At 41.9% G+C, this 19,206-nt stretch overlaps 1 protein-coding gene across 1 annotated transcript in view; it reads left to right on the top strand.

Annotated features, from left to right (window-relative positions):
- Nucleotides 1–17,991, top strand: part of LOC310788725 (peroxisomal carnitine O-octanoyltransferase-like) — a 31,508-nt gene extending 13,517 nt beyond the window's left edge. Inside the window, exons 4-17 of the mRNA XM_083650277.1 lie at nucleotides 34–215; nucleotides 2,388–2,512; nucleotides 2,644–2,752; nucleotides 5,652–5,745; nucleotides 5,914–6,039; nucleotides 6,152–6,253; nucleotides 7,354–7,437; nucleotides 9,335–9,442; nucleotides 9,540–9,688; nucleotides 9,759–9,882; nucleotides 10,036–10,114; nucleotides 10,459–10,552; nucleotides 13,502–13,621; nucleotides 14,387–17,991. Of these exons, the coding sequence (XP_083506403.1) occupies nucleotides 34–215; nucleotides 2,388–2,512; nucleotides 2,644–2,752; nucleotides 5,652–5,745; nucleotides 5,914–6,039; nucleotides 6,152–6,253; nucleotides 7,354–7,437; nucleotides 9,335–9,442; nucleotides 9,540–9,688; nucleotides 9,759–9,882; nucleotides 10,036–10,114; nucleotides 10,459–10,552; nucleotides 13,502–13,621; nucleotides 14,387–14,507 (1,617 nt within the window). The 3' untranslated portion in view covers nucleotides 14,508–17,991. The remainder of the gene's footprint in view (nucleotides 1–33; nucleotides 216–2,387; nucleotides 2,513–2,643; nucleotides 2,753–5,651; nucleotides 5,746–5,913; nucleotides 6,040–6,151; nucleotides 6,254–7,353; nucleotides 7,438–9,334; nucleotides 9,443–9,539; nucleotides 9,689–9,758; nucleotides 9,883–10,035; nucleotides 10,115–10,458; nucleotides 10,553–13,501; nucleotides 13,622–14,386) is intronic.
- Nucleotides 17,992–19,206: the final 1,215 nt, after the last annotated feature.

Here is a 19,206-nt window from a genome sequence, read left to right on the forward strand (position 1 = left end):
ACCTTTTGCTCATCTGTGTTGTTTATCCCTCAGCTGGAGGAGTGGTGGTTAGACACCGCGTATCTGGAGGTCCGTATCCCCTCCCAGCTGAATGTGAACTTTGTGGGCCCGGCGCCCTACCTGGAGCACTGCTGGCCCTCAGCAGAAGGGACTCAGTTGCAGAGGACCAGTGTTAGCACGTGGCACACACTACAATTCTGGGACCTGATTCGCACGTAAGATGCGCACACACACAAACACACAAAATGTGTTTTTGTGGTCTGGAGAGCAGAGGCCCATACCACGAATGTAGGATAAGCAGATCCAAGATCTGTCCCTTGATCTGGTTTGGCTTAACCAGATCATTGCCATCTAGCTAACTCGATACCACGAATGTAGTTCTCAACTCGTTAAGTGGATCCAGGTTTTTCTAATCAAGTTGAGAGCGCGTGCACATGAAAATGCTCGTGCACGCGCTCTCAAGAGGCGTGGTTTTTAACAACTAGCCAATCACAATCCAATATGGACTGCTCTAGCTTTTACAGTGCCAGGCACGCCTATTTCCTCATTCTTTCAAAGCGCAAATCGTGAAGCTTTACTGTATGTCAGAATCAAAATCCGCGTTGGATATTATTAGTCTTTTCCCGAATGACTGTCTAAAGTTACTGCTTTTATTCGCATCAGTCATTTCTTTGAAGAGCGGTTTCTGCCTCCACGTATCTACAGCAGCTCAATTCACCCTCTCAATAAACTCAATAAAACCTGCATGTCTTTTTTTGCGAGTGGAAGTAATGTGTAATCTATCTCAGACTAAATTAAGTTTGGTCGCACTGATGGAATAATTCCTATAGGCTAATAAAAAAATTATGATAATAAAATTTAAAAAAGGCTGCTGAACTGAATTGACACGGTACGTGCGGGCATAGATTTCATTTATAAAAAATTGCCTATTTTGTGGTCACATATAGGCTATTGGCAGCAGAGTCGCATATCTCCATATTTCATACAAGGACTAATGCTGGAAATAATATGAAGTTCAATCACATCATACAGGCCAAAAGCAATGCAGTTGCAGCTGCAAAATGCAGGAGTAGCCTAGATATGAATAATCTGTGTGCAGGCGATCCCATATTAAATTGCTTAGATGTAGTAGGATTCTAGCATGTATGACCATGTCCAACCCAACGTCAGCCTCAGCTCCGTTGCGCACACGGCACCGTGCGCTTTGGAGACGTTTATGTAACCTTTTTATACCGGTTTAGTGATATTTCTCCACTCACCATTCAGCTGCAATCGATCGGCGACTCGCTGTTTCCAGAGAGCTGATTGGTAAGAAGGTGGGTCTTTCATGGGTTGATTTTATCCTCTGAACTTAAAGTCGAGGTGAACCCATTCGTCACGTGCATCTGAGTCCGTTTCAGACTGAAAACAAATTGAGAGGCGGACCATATACGGTGTCGATTATTTGATTTGATAATTCTGAGGACTGGCTTTGGCATTGGCCAATCCTGGCGTGTTCCACCCCCAAATCGGGTGGGATTTAGCGTGTTGTCGTGCTACGCGAGTGGGAGCCACGGAGTACCAGGCAGCCAGGCTGCTTCGTGCGGAGCGAGCGGACAATCCGATGCATGGGTGCTGCCCACCCGCCTGGAAACTCCGAGAGACGACCCCTGACAGCCAGGGAGGCTGTCAGGCTCGGAGGCGCGCGCCATTATCGTTATAAATGTAAATAATATTCCTGGAATGCGTGTTTTAACGAGCCAGTTACATTTCTTTGCATTCTTAGAGATTATAGTTTTTGTTTTTTGTTCATGTTTCTAACAATTGGCCAAGTTAGTACCGTAGTTAGTTTATGGCATAGGAATTCTGCCAGATGACAGGCACTAGGCGCCATTTTCTCTTTCTTTTGGAAGAGAAAATTATCCTGAAATTAAGATTTGATTGACAGCTGCATGTCGTGAAATGATTGGTTGAAATGGGGTAGAAATTTGTTAGTACTAGGTGACGTCAGCAAACTATACATTACTGTTATCAATGAAATCTTGAAAAATGAACTTTTGATGTGAAAAAGTGTGAAAAACGAAAGAAATTCGACTTTTGTGATTTTGTTTGCATACATTATTAAATAGGTGCACTGCATACCCAGGTATTTGAACTAAAAGAAAAGTAATTTTTGGGTTCAGCTCGACTTTAACCTGCTACAAAGCAGGTTAGCCGTAGAGCACAAGTTGCTATGGTGATCTATCTCGGTAAGAAGTTAACTAGCGTCGTGACAAACCTAGGGTTAAACCTGAAGTTACCTCGCTAAGCCACTAATCTTGCTTTGTGGTACAGGTCTCTGAGGTTGCTCAGTTCACACTTGTGAATGTGTATGTGATTTTACTGTGTTCTTCCTGTACATGTGTTAGAGAGAGGCTTGCTCCTCAGAAAGCCGGCAACACAACCTATGATATGGACCAGTACAGAATGCTGTTCTGCACCTGCAAAGTGCCTGGAGTCAACAAGGATAGCATCCATAACTACTTTAAAACTGGTAGAATATTCTCTCTATCTTTATGTGTCTACCCTCATCTCTAGCCTTCACATCCACACACTCACATAACACTTCATCCCTCTTTCTCTGCTTCATATCACGGTTGTGTAATGTGCAGTGTTGCCTTACAGAGAGCGAGGGTCGTTGCCCCTCCCATGTGGTGGTCATGTGTCGTGGACGCATCTTCACATTTGATGCAGTTTGTGATGGACAAATCCTCACCCCCCCAGAACTACTCAGGTATTCAACACACACACACACACACACACACACACACACACACACACACACACACACACACACACACACACACACACACACACACACACACACACACACACACACACACACACACACACACACACACACACACACACACATCCTCACCCCCCCAGAACTACTCAGGTATTCAACACAGGACTATTTCCAATTACCCTAACTGCATTATTCACTGTTAGCACTGTTTTGTATGTGATGGGTGTTGATGAGGACTGTATCCCATAGGCAGGCTGGCCTATTTTTGTTGGTAACATTATTTGGTATTTACAATGCTCATGCATGCGTGTGTTGTTATAGGCTGGTTTGTTGATAACATGACCCTGGCGTCTTAATAGAGGGCCAAAGTGAAACGTCACTTCCTGCTTCCTCCCTGTACCAGTGCTGTGAAAAATATGAATGGCGGTGAACGGAGAATAAGGTTACTTTTTTGATCCCGAATTGTGCCACGGGGTGCCAACGCAAATTTTGTCAATTTAAAACGTAACTTTGCATGTCAAGAAAGTCGCAGTTTGTCGCCAAACTGTTGCACTAGAAGTTATAAATCAGAAAGACTACATGCACTGTTGTCTAAGTGACGTCACTTTCTCTACCGGCAAAGCTGAAGACCGGCGACATGCCACGAGCTTCCACGAGCTATGTAGTTTTGTATATGATACTAACCCCTACGTTTCAGTTTGATGACAAACTGTGACTTTCTTGACATGCAAAGTTATGTTTTGAATTGACAAAATTAGTGTTGGCACCCCGTGGCACAATTCAAACGGGATCAAAAAAGTAACCTTATTCTCCGTCCACCGCCATTCATATTTTTCGCAGCACTGGTACAGGGAGAAAGCAGGAAGTGACGTTTCACTTTGGCTCTCTATTCTATCGTGATTCTAATGTGATGGGTAACTTAACTTGAACTGTTGTTGATGAGGACTCGATCCCTTGTAGGCAGCCTGGCATCCTCTGTTTTTATGCTTTCGTCAAAGTTCAAGGTCACTGTGACCTCATGAACCTCCTTTCCAAGCTCTATGTTCCCTCCAAGAAAAAAGCAATGTAAAAAATATTTTTTTGTATTTTCTGTTATTAGGGCACTAATAACAAGAATCAAAAAACATTTTTTTACAGACCCCCCAGTTTTTTTAAGTGTAGACCTCTACCAAACGGTTGAGATAGCCCTTGTGATGGTAAAAGTACCTAATACATAATCTTGGCTAAGTGGGTGGTGTCTGTGGCTGGTGGCAATTTTCTGTCACGATTCTGATGTCACTTGAGCAATTTTGATGTCATCAGAGTCAGAGATGTCATCAGTGGTCTATGGTTTCTATGCTCTTGAACCAGAAAATGATTTAGCCTCCATCTATTATTTGTAAAACACAGAAACGGAAAGAAAACATTTCAAAATTAGAAATCATGCACTTTTATAATGCTAATAATGATAGTATACCAACAAATGTCAGCATGTTTGTTAGTTAAAAAATTATACTTGTGAAATCATTTCGGCATAATAACACTAAATGTAACATATTAACAACAATGCATGATCAGAAGTGTTTTTTATTCCATAGAAAATTGTAAATTTTAAGCATGTTTTACCAAACGGTTGAGTTGCCACACCATGGAAAATTTTACCATGAATTGCCAACTCAACCAATTGGCAGAGCAGTTTAAAAAAAATAATTTGACCCATATAAGACTTTTTGTTGCATCAAGTTACATAATTCTGTTTAGTAACATGTTAGAAGATATAATGTGTCGAAAAAACTAAGCTTACATTTGAAAATTCAACCAAAATTAGTCCACATGTCAGGAGTGATTTTCTTTTTCCAATTTCCTGGGAGCAGAAGGACTGAAAAGGCGTACTGTTAAAAAGCAGAGTGCCCTCTAATGGATTTTTTTAGCATAGCATACCTCAACCGAGTGGTAGAGATGGCTCAATAAGGATGAGTTAAGTTCACCACATTTTTCAATAAGAAATAGTGACTTAAATGGCTCTATCAAATGGTTGAGATATCTCTGCGATATCTCAGGAACTAGAATTTGGTGGTAAAAGGACAAAAGTTAAGGTCACTGTAACCTCACGAATGCCATTTTCGAGCTTGTTAATGCGATATCTCAGGAACGCCTTGATGTAATTTCTTCATATTTGCCTCAAACGTCCACTTGGACTCAAGGATGAACTGATTACATTTTGGTGGTCAAAGTTCAAGGTTACTGTGACATCACCACCGCTCGTTTCATGCTTGTTAACGTGATATCTCGGGAACACCTTGACGGAATTTCATCTAATTTGCCTCAAACGTCCACTTCGACTCAAGGATGAACTGATTACATTTTGGTGGTCAAAGATCAAGGTAACTGTGACCTCACAAACACCATTTTCACGGTGTAACTCGGTAACGCCATATCTCAGTTACACCTTGATGGAATTTCTTCACATTTGGCTCAAACGTCAAAGTCTGGACAGACATGGATGTCGACTGCTCACGGAGGCATATATCCACCATGCGGTCGTTCTAGTTGCTCATACATTTGTGTGTTTATAGGCTTATAGGCATTTGGTTTTGTTATCCGTGTGGAGCTTTGATGTGGTCATTAACTTATTATTATATATCCGATGGGCTGTCATAAAGCAAGTAGTCCTATATGCTTGCAGGCAGCTGTGAATGTTTCTTTCAACAAGAGTCACGGTCAGTCCTCTCTTTGAGGACATCACTCTTGATATCTCAGACACTGCTTATCCAGTTTTGACAAAACTTGGAGGAAATGATGCATGTCACCACTGTGTTTTGGCATTTGGCAAAATTATTAGGCTTGGGGATGGGGATGACATGTTTGTTTCATTGTGTGTTTGTGTTTGTGTGCACCTGTGTAGGCAGCTGAGCTATGTGAAAGAGCGTTGTGAGGGAGAGCCAGACGGAGATGGAGTTGCTGTCCTCACCTCAGAGGAGAGGACACGCTGGGCGAAGGTGAGGGTGCTGAGGTTCGGAGATCAAACACTTTGGTGCACAGCTCAGTTAGAGCAAAAGATCTAACATGAGAAAACATATTATGGGCTGCATTGGTGGAAAACTCACATCAATAGATCATACCTGAAAGTCAATACTTTATCTCCTGCGTCCACTCTCTCTCTCCAGGCCAGGGAGCATCTGATAAGCGTTGATCCGGTCAATAAGACCATCCTGGAGACCATCCAGAGCAGTCTGTTCATTGTGAGCCTGGATGATGCCAAAACCTACTCAACCCCAGAGAACTACACAAATGTACAAGCTGCACAAGTTTTTATCATTATGATTTCATGATTCAATGTTTAGTGAGGCAGTTTTAAAACAAAAGTTGTGGTCTGATTGTGTGACCTTTCAACTCTGAACCCAGGTGGTCCTGGGGGCCCTGACAGGCGACCCCACCATTCGCTGGGGAGACAAATCCTACAATGGAATCTCATTCTCAGACGGCACTTTTGGATCAATTTGTGATGTGAGTTTTTGTGTGCGTCTAAACTGTCTATGTGTGTTGATGGAAGAGGATAGGTGAAAGACACAGAGGGCAAGTTTTTATGCCTCCGCCGGCGATAGTGAGGCATTATGGATTTGGGTTGTCCGTCCGTCCGATGTTCGTTAACGTGATATCGGAGGAACGCCTTGATGGAATTTCATCAAATTTGCCTCAAAACGTCGACTTGGACTCAAGGATGAACTGATTAGATTTTGGTGATCAAAGGTCAACGGTCAAGGTCACTGTGACCTCTTGAACGCCATTTTCAAGCTCGTTAACGCGACATCTCAGGAACGCCTTGATAGAATTTCTTCGAATTTGCCTCAAACATCCACTTGGACTCAATGAACTGATTCGATTTTGGTGGTCAAAGTTCAAGGCCACTGTGACCTCACGACCGCTTGGTTCATGCTTGTTAACGTGATATCTCAGGAATGCCTTGACGGAATTTCAGCAAATTTGCCTCAAACGTCCACTTGGACTCAAAGATGAGCTGAGTCGATTTTGGTGGTTAAAGGTCAAAGTTCAAAGTCACTGTGACTTCACCAACCGCATTTCCAAGCTCTTTAACGCGATATCTCAGGACTCAAGGATAAACTAATTAGATTTTGGTCGTCAAAGGCATTCATCAAAGGACAAAGGTTAAGGTCACTGTGACCTCACAAATGCTATTTTCAAGCTCTTTAACGCGATATCTCAAGAACGCCTTGACGGAATTTCTTCAAATTTGCCTCAAACGTCAAAGTCTGGACAGACATGGATGTCAACTGCTCAATTGTTGGTGGAGGCATATATCTGCGGTGCGGTCGTTTTAGTTAGATAAGTGCCCCTGCACATGGGTGATTGTTTGGACATGTTTAACTGTAGTGTTGTTCTTCATGCAACAGCAATTTACCCCTTAAATAATAGTTCATCCAATGGGATTTTAACAAACTAGCTACACAAAAGCAAGAACTCCATACTGCTTTTTGGGGGGAATCTGACCTAGAGACTGTCAAAAGGCAAAGCATTCCAATGTTTCAATTTGTAAAACCTTGAGGGGACAGTTCATGATTAAAAGCTCAAATCACCTTGTTTTGCAGCATGCACCATATGATGGCATGGTGACTGTGTCTCTGTGTTACTATGTGGACCAGCAGCTCAAAGCTACAGGAGGCACATGGAAGGTAAACATTGGCTATTAACTTGTTGCTGTACATAAAATGAGATTCTTCCCATCTATTTGTTGTTATTGACGGTTCAATCAGAACCTATCCATTCACTTTTTTTCAACACAAAGGTATGTGTGGTGGAAATTTCTGTAATAATAAAAATAGACTTGGAGGTTGAGAGATGTCCTTCTGTTGTTCAATGATTGCAAGCATGGTGCAGTGCCTTCACATCGAGAGTGTCAGACAAAGAGCAAATAATCAACATTCTGTGCCATATTTACATTATCTGTAGCGCATGATGGCACAAGTGCATTTATGTGGGTGTGTCTAAGCCCAATTTTGCTACTAGTGCATAATCTGGGCACAAAGTAAGGCACAAAGGGGTTGTATGAAGTCCCCTAATTAAGGTGTGTTTTGGGTGTAACATGAACTCAACCAATCACAGTCATCTCCCATTCTTTTTAAAAGCCAGGTGGGCTTGCCTTGCTCCTTGGCGCATTGCTATTTAAATGGCAGATCACTCAGCTTTTGTCTGGAGTACAGGGTTCTGTAGCCAAGCAAATACCAACAGACTGTCTCAGTACAGGGTTCTGTAGCCAAGCAAAGACCAACAGACCACCTCAGTACAGGGTTCTGTAGCCAAGCAAAGACCAACAGACCGCCTCAGTACAGGGTTCTTCTGTAGACAAGCAAAGACCAACAGACCGGCTCAGTACAGGCTTCTGTAGCCAAGCAAAGACCAACAGACCGTCTCAGTACAGGGTTCTGTAGCCAAGCAAAGACCAACAGACTGCCTCAGTACATGGGTCTGTAGCCAAGCAAAGGCCAACAGCCTGCCTCAGTACAGGGTTCTGTAGCCTAGCAAAGACCAACAGACCGCCTCAGTACAGGGTTCTGTAGCCAAGCAAAGACCAACAGACCGCCTCAGTACAGGGTTCTGTAGCCAAGCAAAGGCCAACAGCCTGCCTCAGTACAGGGTTCTGTAGCCAAGCAAAGACCAACAGACTGCCTCAGTACAGGGTTCTGTAGCCAAGCAAAGACCAACAGACCGCCTCAGTACAGGGTTCTGTAGCCAAGCAAAGACCAACAGACCGCCTCAGTAACCTAATAGAGAAGAACACCACAGGCTACCTCAAAACCTAATCTTTGCAAAAGAAAAAAACATTGCAACGAAATCATCATCTGTGTATGAATTTCTACAATACAATATATATGGGGAGGCGTAGCCATTACTTCAATATTTTGAATATTACAGGCACATTTCCAAATGTGCTTGAGCAACAAAATGGCACAAAAAACTGAGCAATTAAATGGTAAAACAATAACAAACTATAAGGCGTAAAAAGAACTGGTGCGTTCAATCATGAATTTACTGCATGAAATACTTGGAATGCACCATTACACAGCGCTCAGCAGCTCATGTTTCCTACAGCCTAACTTACAGTGTTATATAGTGTTAAATCATAGGAAATAATCAGTATGGATAACATTTGCTAAATGTGAAATCTGTCTTAACGTGAAGCCCAGCAGCAGGAGGCCGAGCCATCCTCATCAGAAGTGCTAAGATAAGAGTGTCAAATTTTCTTTTTTAAATTCTCATTCTCAAGGCCGTTTTCCAAATTACTGAACACTCCATTCAACTGAGAAATGGCATGCTTGATACATGACGAATAGAATGGTAAGGTTCCGATATAAGAAATCTCCTGTATAAACGAGGACCAATTGAACGAGCCACTATCTATCTCAGGGTCAGGTCAAAGGCATGAGAGAAGTGCTGAACAGCAGTTTGGCACATTTCCACACAGAGATGATTTCACATAATAAAACAAAGAACACAGTGCAGATTACAGACATAGAATAGTATAAAAGTATGGTTAATTTATAATTTCCATTACGTGTCTGTTTTTTGTAGGGCTCAGAGACTGTTAGACCGATGCCTCTTCCTGAGGAACTGGTGTTTACTGTGGATGAAAAAGTTCGGGGTGACATCAGCCTCGCCAAACAACAATACCTGGAGACAGTGAGCCGATACCAAACACCCCACAAAATGACTTGACCTTAATGACTTAACTTTAATCAGTGCTAAATGACTGTCTGCTCTCCGTCTGTTTTGACAGACAAAGAACCTGCAAGTGGTGTGTTACGCCTTCACTTCCTTTGGAAAAGCAGCCATCAAACAGAGGGAGATGCATCCTGACACCTTTGTTCAGCTGGCGATGCATTTGGCCTACTACAGAATGCATGGAAGGCAAGGATCGCTACGAATGTGTCCACACCATTACAAATACTTGAAAGGTATAAATGAAATGATGGGTTGTCTCTCCTCCCTCTCTCAGGCCAGGTAGCTGCTATGAGACAGCCATGACTCGCAGGTTCTACCATGGCAGGACGGAGACCATGCGTCCCTGCACCCAGGAGGCTGTGAACTGGTGTCAGGCCATGCTGGACCCCACATGCAGTGTGAGTGTGTGTATGTGTGAGAGAGAGAGTGAGAGAGACCTGGCTATGACATGAAGACCTTCACTACTGCAAACTTATGGAATGGAAAGACGTAAAAGCAGTACAATAGTTGCTTATTTGAATTAATGTCAACATTATTGTTCTTCTCTCAAGGTCGATGTCAAGAGGAAAGCTCTGCTGCTGGCCTACATCAAGCACAACAGACTCATGGCTGAAGCCCAGGATGGAAAAGGTCAGTTTATTTTACATACTGGATGTCCAGTGTTTGACGTGTATAATTATGTGTCAGTAGCCCTTTTTACAGACAGATCCCGCAATATTGTCATAAAGAAGGCCCGCCATTATGCCGGCTTTGCCTTTTTACACAGAACAACTCTGGCATAATATAGTGTTTCCGAAACTGTTAAATAGGTGGAGACCACCCAGTCTAAATTAGCTGTCTTAACACCAAAGAAAATTGTTTCAGTTGGGTGTATTAGGTTTACATGGTGTTTGGATTCTTATGTGGGAAACACTGGTGCTTGGCTATGCTTGTCTGCGACAACTCTACGTGTTATTGCATGATATTTTTGCCAGGTTTTGACAGACATCTCCTCGGGCTGTATCTGATTGCCAAGGAGGAGGGACGTCCCACTCCAGATCTCTTCATGGATCCCCTCTATGCCAAGAGGTACAGCCAGTAAAAGACAGTACAGCTGTTAGGGATGGGCATTTCTAGCAAAAACACTATTCGAAATTCGCTGGCCAAATTCGAATTTAATTCGAAATTCGAAAATAAAAATAAAAATGTAAAAAAAATAAAAAATGTAAAAAAAAAATTTTCGATTTTTTTTTTTTTTTTTTTTTAGTGAAATGTTGCATTGTCTCCCCTGATTCTAAGTATAGTCAAATCGCTTGGTTTGAGCAAGTAAAACAATTTTTATAAGCATTTTAAGCAAGGTTTATGGAAAAATGAATGGCGGATGAAATCCCATGAAGAGGGAGAGGGGGTGACTTTGGCACCCCTTTGGCACTCAGACCTGAGCCTACTAAATATTTAATGAACCACTCATGATTGTCAAAACTGTTTTTTATTTTCGAAAATGTCAATGTCATGTAACATGTTCTTTACTTCAGTGGTGCAATGCTTGTTTGAGCTAAAAATCCACAGCAGAAGCTTTTTATATTAATTAATAAAGCCGTAGACTTAGAATCAGGGGAGACAATGCAACATTTCACTAAAATTTTTTTTTTTTTTTTTTTTTTTTTTTTCGAATTTCGAATTTCGAATTTCGAATTTCAATAATAAAAGTCGACCTTGATAATAACAACGATTATTCGAAAATTCGAAATTCGATGCCCATCCCTAACAGCTGTTTACATATACTGTAGTTGTGCACCACTGTCACACTTACTGTAACATTTCACTTAAAGGAACACCTCACCCTAAAATCCAAAATACATATTTTCCCTCTCACCTGCATCTATATCGTTTTGTGTTAGGAGATATTGGCCACAGAGTCTCTGCCTTCTCTCCAATACAATGGAACTGGATGACACTCGGCTTGTGGTGCTCAAAGTGCCAAAGAAATACATTTGAAAAACTCAACAGCAATGTCACTTTCCAGAAATCATGACCCCATTACTCAAGATAATCCACAGACCTTGTTATGAGCAGTTTCATGGAGGAACTATTTTCTTTTGACCCAACTACACCCACTAGCTGCTAGCTAGTGCCTACATGAGACTGCAAAAGAAACTAGTTCCTACATGAAAATGCTCACAACAAAGTCTGTGCATTATCTTGAGTAACCGGGTGATTTCTGGAAAGAGACAATGCTGTTGAGTTTTTCAAATGTATTTTTTTGGTGCTTCGAGCACCACAAGCCGAGTGCCATCCAGTTCCATTGTATTCAAGAGAAGGCAGCCATCTCTACGGCCGATATCTCCAAAACTCAACGCAAATATCCCAAAATGATATAGGTGGATAAATAGCACTACAGGTGAGAGGAAAAATATCTATTTTGGATTTTAGGGTGAGCTGTCCCTTTAAAGTCGAGCTGAACCCAAGAATGACTTTTCTTTTCTTTTAGTTCAAATACCTGGGTATGCAGTGCACCTATTTAATAATGTATGCAAAACAAATCACAACAATCTAATTTCTTTAGTTTTGCACACTTTTTCACATCAAAAGTTCGTTTTTCAAGATTTCATTGATAACAGTAATGTACAGTTTGCTGACGTTACCTTGTACTATCATATTTCTACCCCATTTCAACCAATCATATCACGAAATGCAGCTGTCAATGAAATCTTCATTTCTGGATAATTTTCTCTTCCAAATGAAGTCGAAAATGGCGCCTATTGCCTGTCATCTGCCAGAATTCCTATCCCATAAACGAACTACTAACTTGGCCAATTGTTAGAAACATGAACAAAAAACAAAAAGTATAATCTCTAAGAATGCAAAGAAATGTAACTGGCTCGTTAAAACACGCATTCCAGGGATATCGTATCGTTACAGCAGCGATAATGGCATGCGCATCTGAGAGCTTGGTTGTCAGGGATTGCACTTCGGAGATTCCAGGCCGACGTGCTGCACTCTCCGCTCGGCAACACGAAGGCAGCTGGTTGCCTGCGGCTCGCTGAGCTCCGCTCCTCTCGTCAAAAGGCTCTTCCCGAGGGGAGCGCCGCAACACACTGAATCCCACTCGATTTGGAGCCGGAACACGCCAGGATTGGCCAAAGCCCAATCCAGTCCCCAGAATTGTCAAATTAAACCATCGACATGATACTATGACCCGCCTCTCAACCTGTCATCTTAGACAAACTATGTTTTCAGTCTGAAACGGACTCATATGCACGTGACGAACGGGTTCAGTTCGACTTTAACATTCGACCTCGGCCATCCAATCACGCCATGACACATTCAATGACAGCTATATATGCACAAAGAATTGCTTGTCCTGTCATAGGGATGGAGAAAAACAAGCTCATCAATGTTTTGCTTGCACCTGTGTTTACCCTGCCTTTTCGACACAAAATGGCCACTGTGAAAAAGGCCCATTGAAATCCATGCCAAAATTCAGCCTCCTAGGGTGAAAACTGCGCGCTAAAGGGTGGTGAACTTTTTGTGGACTGACCGACCACGGCTGCCATGATGGATATTTAATGTGTACACACAGCAATATGGTCTCATCAGATCTTTATGAGCTGATTCATGAAACTAGGCATCTCGCGCTCTATGCGTGCTCAATTCCTACCCTGCAGCTCGCCAATTAACCTGCGCTAATTAAAAAACCCAACTCCGTCAGGGCACCCACATGGGTGCTCTTTACACCCCCTGAAAATTTCAGCCCGATCGCACGTGAAACGGCATAGCTGTGGCCGGCACACAAATTGAAACATACAGACAGAGAAACAAACATTGCCCACTTGCTCCCTTTTATAATAGGATTGTATTTTAATGACAAGTACAAGCTGGATCTGTTTTTCAATGTGAGTGACTGTCTGTGTGTGTGTGTGTGTGTGTGTGTGTGTGTGTGTGTGTGTGTGTGTGTGTGTGTGTGTGTGTGTGTGTGTGTGTGTGTGTGTGTGTGTGTGTGTGTGTGTAACTAACTAGCTGTGTTTGTCTCTGCAGTGGTGGAGGTGGTAACTTTGTTATGTCGTCCAGTTTCGCGGGCTTTACCACAGTTCTCGGAGCTGTAGCTCCCATGGTGCAACAAGGCTATGGCTTCTTCTACCGCATCAGAGATGACAGGTGGGCAGACAAGACAGAAACAAGTTTACATATCACTGTTGTGCTGTGAAAACATCAAATCCCCAATTTTGGTGATTTCAGAATCACATGCTCCCCCTATAGGTTGATTTTTTTTATCATGCTTGGGCCAATTAAACCCTTTCAAACCTCACTGAATGAACTTGAAAAGGCATGATGGTAAGCTTAAAACAAGTCTGTTTTTCTTAGTTGGTAAATGGTAAATGGACTGCATTTATATAGCATTTTTATTCAAACAAACGTGTAATGCAAATGCTCCCACCTACCCGTCTGTACTTCCCGCAGGGGAATCTTGGTCAAAACGGAAAGGGAAACTGAAGAAAATAATGGACTCTGATTGGACTAATGAGCAGATATAAGGCGGGTACATCTGCTGAAGGCGGGCACATTCACTAATTTCTCCATACACCTGCCTCGGTTTTGTTTACATGTCGTCATCATCATCAAACTTCCTCTGGTCTGAAGCGTTTTATTTTCCTCCTCTGGCCACATTTTAACGGCCTAAAGTACAGACTGTCTCTGGAGCATTCAAAGATTGTGGAAGAGATAGACTGGCTTGAGAGACTAGATTAGAACATTCCTTAATTACAATTCCTTAATCTTTTTTTTTTACATTTGTCCCAACCAACTTACTTACTTTTTAGACTGAGTAACAATTCATCTGTTTGTTACTGTAACTGTTAGACTACGTGTACCATACTGACATTTTAAGCAACTATCATTTAATCTACACTTCCTTTCCTGCAGGATTGTGGCTTCCATCACAGCGTGGAAATCTGACCCGCAGACGGATGCTGAGTCACTATTCAAGAACTTGTGCAGCTCCTTGCATGAGGTCCTCCAACTGGCCACCAAGTCTCAGCTGTAACTGTCCAACCACATCAGAGGAGCTGAACAGATAGATATACAGTAGTTAAGTAGTCACGCACATCCAAAAATCTTCAAGGCAGCTGCTGGACTAATAGAGGACAGCATACAAGAAAGAAGCAGGTCCACACACTGTGGGTCCCGTTACTTCCTTTTAATAAACATCCCACATGTGACGTTTTCGAGCACCACTGCTCTTCCGGAGCTGAACAAGCCTGTTTTATCCTGTTCGCCTTTTACCTCACAGCTCTTGTTTGAACACTCACAGTCCACAAAGCCCCAGTTAATTGCTGACAGTTAAAGTCGAGCTGAACCCAAAAATGACTTTTATTTTATTTTAGTTCAAATACCTGGGTATTCAGTGCACCTATTTAATAATGTATGCCAAAAAAATCACACAAATCGAATTTCTTTAGTTTTTCACACTTTTTCACATCAAAAGTTCATTTTTCAAGATTTCATTCATAACAGTAATCTACAATTTGCTGACGTCACCTAGTACTATCAAATTTCGTGGCAGCTGTCAATCAAATCTTCATTTCAGGATAATTTTCTCTTCCAAATGAAGGGGAAAATGGCGCCTAGTGCCTGTAATCTGGCAGAATTTCTAGCCCATAAACTAACTACTAACTTGACCAATTATGCAAACTAAATCAAACGGTAATGTCTAAGAATGCAAAGAAATGTAACTGGCTCGTTAAAACTCTCATTCCAAGAATATTATTTACCGCAATAGCGATAATGGCGCGTGCCTCAGAGAGCCTGCTTGTCAGGGGTCGCACCTCGGAGATTCCAGGCCGACGGGCTGCACTCTCCGCTCGGCAACACGAAGGCAGCTGACTGCCTGCAGCTCGCTGAGCTCCACTCAGCCACTAACCTCGCGTCAGCAGGCTCTTCCCGAGGAGAGCGCCACAACACGCTGAATCCCACTCGATTTGGAGGCGGAAAACACGCCAGGATTGGCCAAAGCCCAATCCAGTCCCCAGAATTGTCAAATAAAATCATCACATGATACTATGACCCGCCTCTCAACCTGTCATCTCAGACAAATTATGTTTTCAGTCTGAAACGGACTCCGACGCACGCGACGAACGGGTTCAGTTCGACTTTAATGATATTCATGTTTGTTTTCAGCACACATCAATGCAAAAAAGGTAGCTGGGGAGATGATCCTGTGTATCCATTAGTTGAGACCTCTTGTGCATAGTCTGAGACATACTGTACCCTTGCCACTCATGTCATTGACCAAATTAATTCAGAGACAGGCTTGCTGATGGACCCCTTGGATATTAACAACTTTTATTCTAATCTATATACCTCTGAACATCCAACTGATTTTGGTTTAATGGATACACTTTTTTAACTCTAGAAATTCCCACTGTGGATGGAGACTCTAGAATCCCTTCATACTGTTTGTTTTGTCAGAGCTCTACTGTCAAGTACATGGTGTCGACGCAATTCGGCCGAATCATGAACACAATTCCAGCGTCAACGCCATGCACGTAACACTAGAGCTCTGACAAAAGATACAGCAGTTTCAATAACCCTATTACCTTAGATGAAAAAAATAAATAAAAATGCCATTATGTCTATGCAAACAGGCCCAGACGGTTTTACCACCAGAATCTTTTAAAGAAATTTCCCCCAAAACTGAGTCCTCTACTTAAAAACGGAAGGGAACTGGTGGGAATAGCATGATCCTCCCACGCGCTACGTCCTGCCGGTGAAGCTCCCCGCTGTCGGGTGAAAATAAGCAGCTGGCAACTGCACATTTATCGGAGAAAACGTGTGTCTACGGCTCTCCCCAAATGAGTCACGCATTTTGGTCCTCCGCTGACGCCACTCTCTTACTAGATTGCTCTGGCAAATTCTAAGTGAACATTTCAAAAGTTGACAATCTTAAAATGTGAATCAAGTGCGTTTCCATGAGCAGCTGTTGTCCCAGATCAGCAGAGGGTGGGGCAACGACCGGGGCAGCGGGGGGAATAGACCAAGTACATTTGGGGAGAAAATGGGGAAAAAACATAATTGTCCTTAAGCCTGTACCTTAACGTTAAAGTAAAAATGCTCCGCCTTGATTCTATTTTGCCCGCTATTATTTCCTCAGACCAAACGCATGTTATTAAAAATATACACTTTTTTTTTATGTCAGGCGTATTTAATATCATTTATACTTCATCTTTGTTGCAGCATCCAGAGGTACTTCTGTCTTTGGATGCTGAGAAAGCCTTCAATTGTGTGGAATTGGGCAACTTGTTTTATTTTCTCCGGTGTTTTGGTTTGGGTGACACTTTTATCTCCTGGGTCAGATTGTACCTCCCCTTTGGCCTCAGTTAAAATAAATGACACATACTCATTATATTTTCCTCTTCAGCATCGGACAAGACAGGGGTGCCCACTATCCCCATTGCTTTTTTCAATTTGTCACTGTATAGATATTCAGGGGATTTGAAGAGCGAACACAAAATGTCATTGTATCCTGACAGTGTTTTTCCCTATGTATCTGATCCTCTCTCAGCTATTCCGCATATCCTCAACACTCTTAAATAATTTGGTAGATTATCAGGCTATAAGCTCAACCTTGAGAAAATTCAAATTAAAACCCTATATAACACTCCCCAGCACGGCGGACTGAAGTTTTATAAGTTCAAACTTTTCTACTGGGCAGCTCAGATCAGAGCTATCTGGTTCTGGCAACTAAAGATGAATAGCCCCCCAGACCCCCGCCGCTTGGAGACAAACAGAGCAGTCACATGCAGCGGATGTGCCATTGGCTGGCATCCCTTTCATTCGGTCATATCATACTTTGAAGAATGGCACAGACAACCTATTCGTAAATCATACATCCAAATTATGGTCAGCTAAACAAACACGTCTCAAAAGTGTAAAACCATCATACAGCTACACCCCGTTCCATACTAACGGCACTTGCACTAAGGGACGGTGTGACTAAGTTGTGGTTTGACATGGGGATCAAAAAGTTTGGAGACCTTTATGAAAACAATATACTTAAATCTTTTGACCAGCTAAGAGATGCCTTAAACCTCCCCAATGCACATTTCTATAAGTATCTACAGGTCAGACACTACATCAGCACACAGCAAGGCGGGCATCCGCCGGAGTTCCTAGACAAGTATTTTACTCATGTCAGGGAAGCTCAGTGTTTTTACTAGATCCAGTGTTGCTAACCTGTGCTTGTATAGGTTCAAAAATCTTTTTGGCAAAGGTACCTTTTCTTACATTGGAGCCTCGGAGTGGAATAGCCTAGACTTGCACATCAAATCTGCTCGCGTCCTGTATAGTTTAAAAAAATTAACTAGAGCATGGCTGTTAAATAAGGTGCCTCTGTAATGTATCCCTGTTTTATATAGTTCTCCCATTTTGTTATCTTGTATTGCTTTTTAATTTACTTTTATTGCTATTTTCTATCTAATTCTTACCGTTGTTTGATTTGTATTGCTCCCTTAAAGGAACACTCCGCCCATTTTCAACCAGCTTTGTATCATTAGAACATCAGTAGTATATCAGAAAACTAAACGGTTTTGAAGTCTGTCATTCAATTTGACAGTTATTGAGTGATAAAGTGTGGACCAGTGACATCACTGGTCCACACTAACTCAAATTAATAACTCATTAACTCAAATCAACTCTCAATAACTGTCAAACTAGATGAATGATGAATAGTTTGACAGTTATTGAGAGTTGATTTGAGTTAATGAGTTATTAATTTGAGTTAGTGTGGACCAGTGATGTCAGTGGTCCACACTTTAACACTCAATAACTGTCAAATTAAATGACAGACTTCAAAACAGTTTACAGTTTTCTGATATACTACTGATGTTCTAATGATACAAAGCTGGTTGAAAATGGGCGGAGTGTTCCTTTAATGTTGTATGTTTTTGCATGTCTTGTTTTTATAAGACCAGGGACCGTGCTGGAAATAAGTGTTCGCACTTTAGCATGTTTTTATCCCTTGGATTGAATGTCTTGTATATCCATAATAAATCAAATCAAATCAAAAGTCCAACCCTTATAGATCCTCTTCCAATTGATGAGATCTTAAAAGGAATCCAGAGCCAGGGGTTTTGTGTCCATAACATACAGTAGAATGCTGGGCCTTATGTCAAATACAACTTTAAAATCTAGGTCTAAGTGGGAGCAAGATCTTGACTTCACGTTTGAAGACTGTGACTGGGAGGCATTATGTGAGGGAGCACAAAATGTCTCTTATAATAGTCGCCACAAGCTTTTGCAGCTCAATCTCATCCATATAATTTATTTGACCCCAGAAACACTCCACAAGATGAATAGCACCATCTCAGAACTATGTCCTAGATGTAAGATAGAAACGGGAAGCTAATTCATATGTTTTGGAAATGTATGAAATTGGAACAATATTGGTGCTCTATCTTTGATGCACTGAAAGAGATCACAAGAGTTGAGTTACCTTGCTCACCAAGACTGGGGGAAAAACTGTCTCTTTGATAAATGTTGGAGTGACTTTAGGCAGTACCTCTCATATTCAGCTGGCTGGTTAACTATTAATAATGGTGTAACAACTGCAATTACACACAGTATACAAAGGTTGTTTTCTTCTTCACTGTTTATGTCTTGACTGTTATTGCTTGTGCTTTATTGAGTATACTGTAACCCCCTTTTTTCCCTTTTTTTTCTTTAAGGGGGGATGGGAGGGAAGCAAC

This window comes from Poromitra crassiceps, assembly GCF_964638095.1.
Source record: "Poromitra crassiceps genome assembly, chromosome: 1".
Taxonomy (NCBI): Eukaryota; Metazoa; Chordata; class Actinopteri; order Beryciformes; family Melamphaidae; genus Poromitra; species Poromitra crassiceps.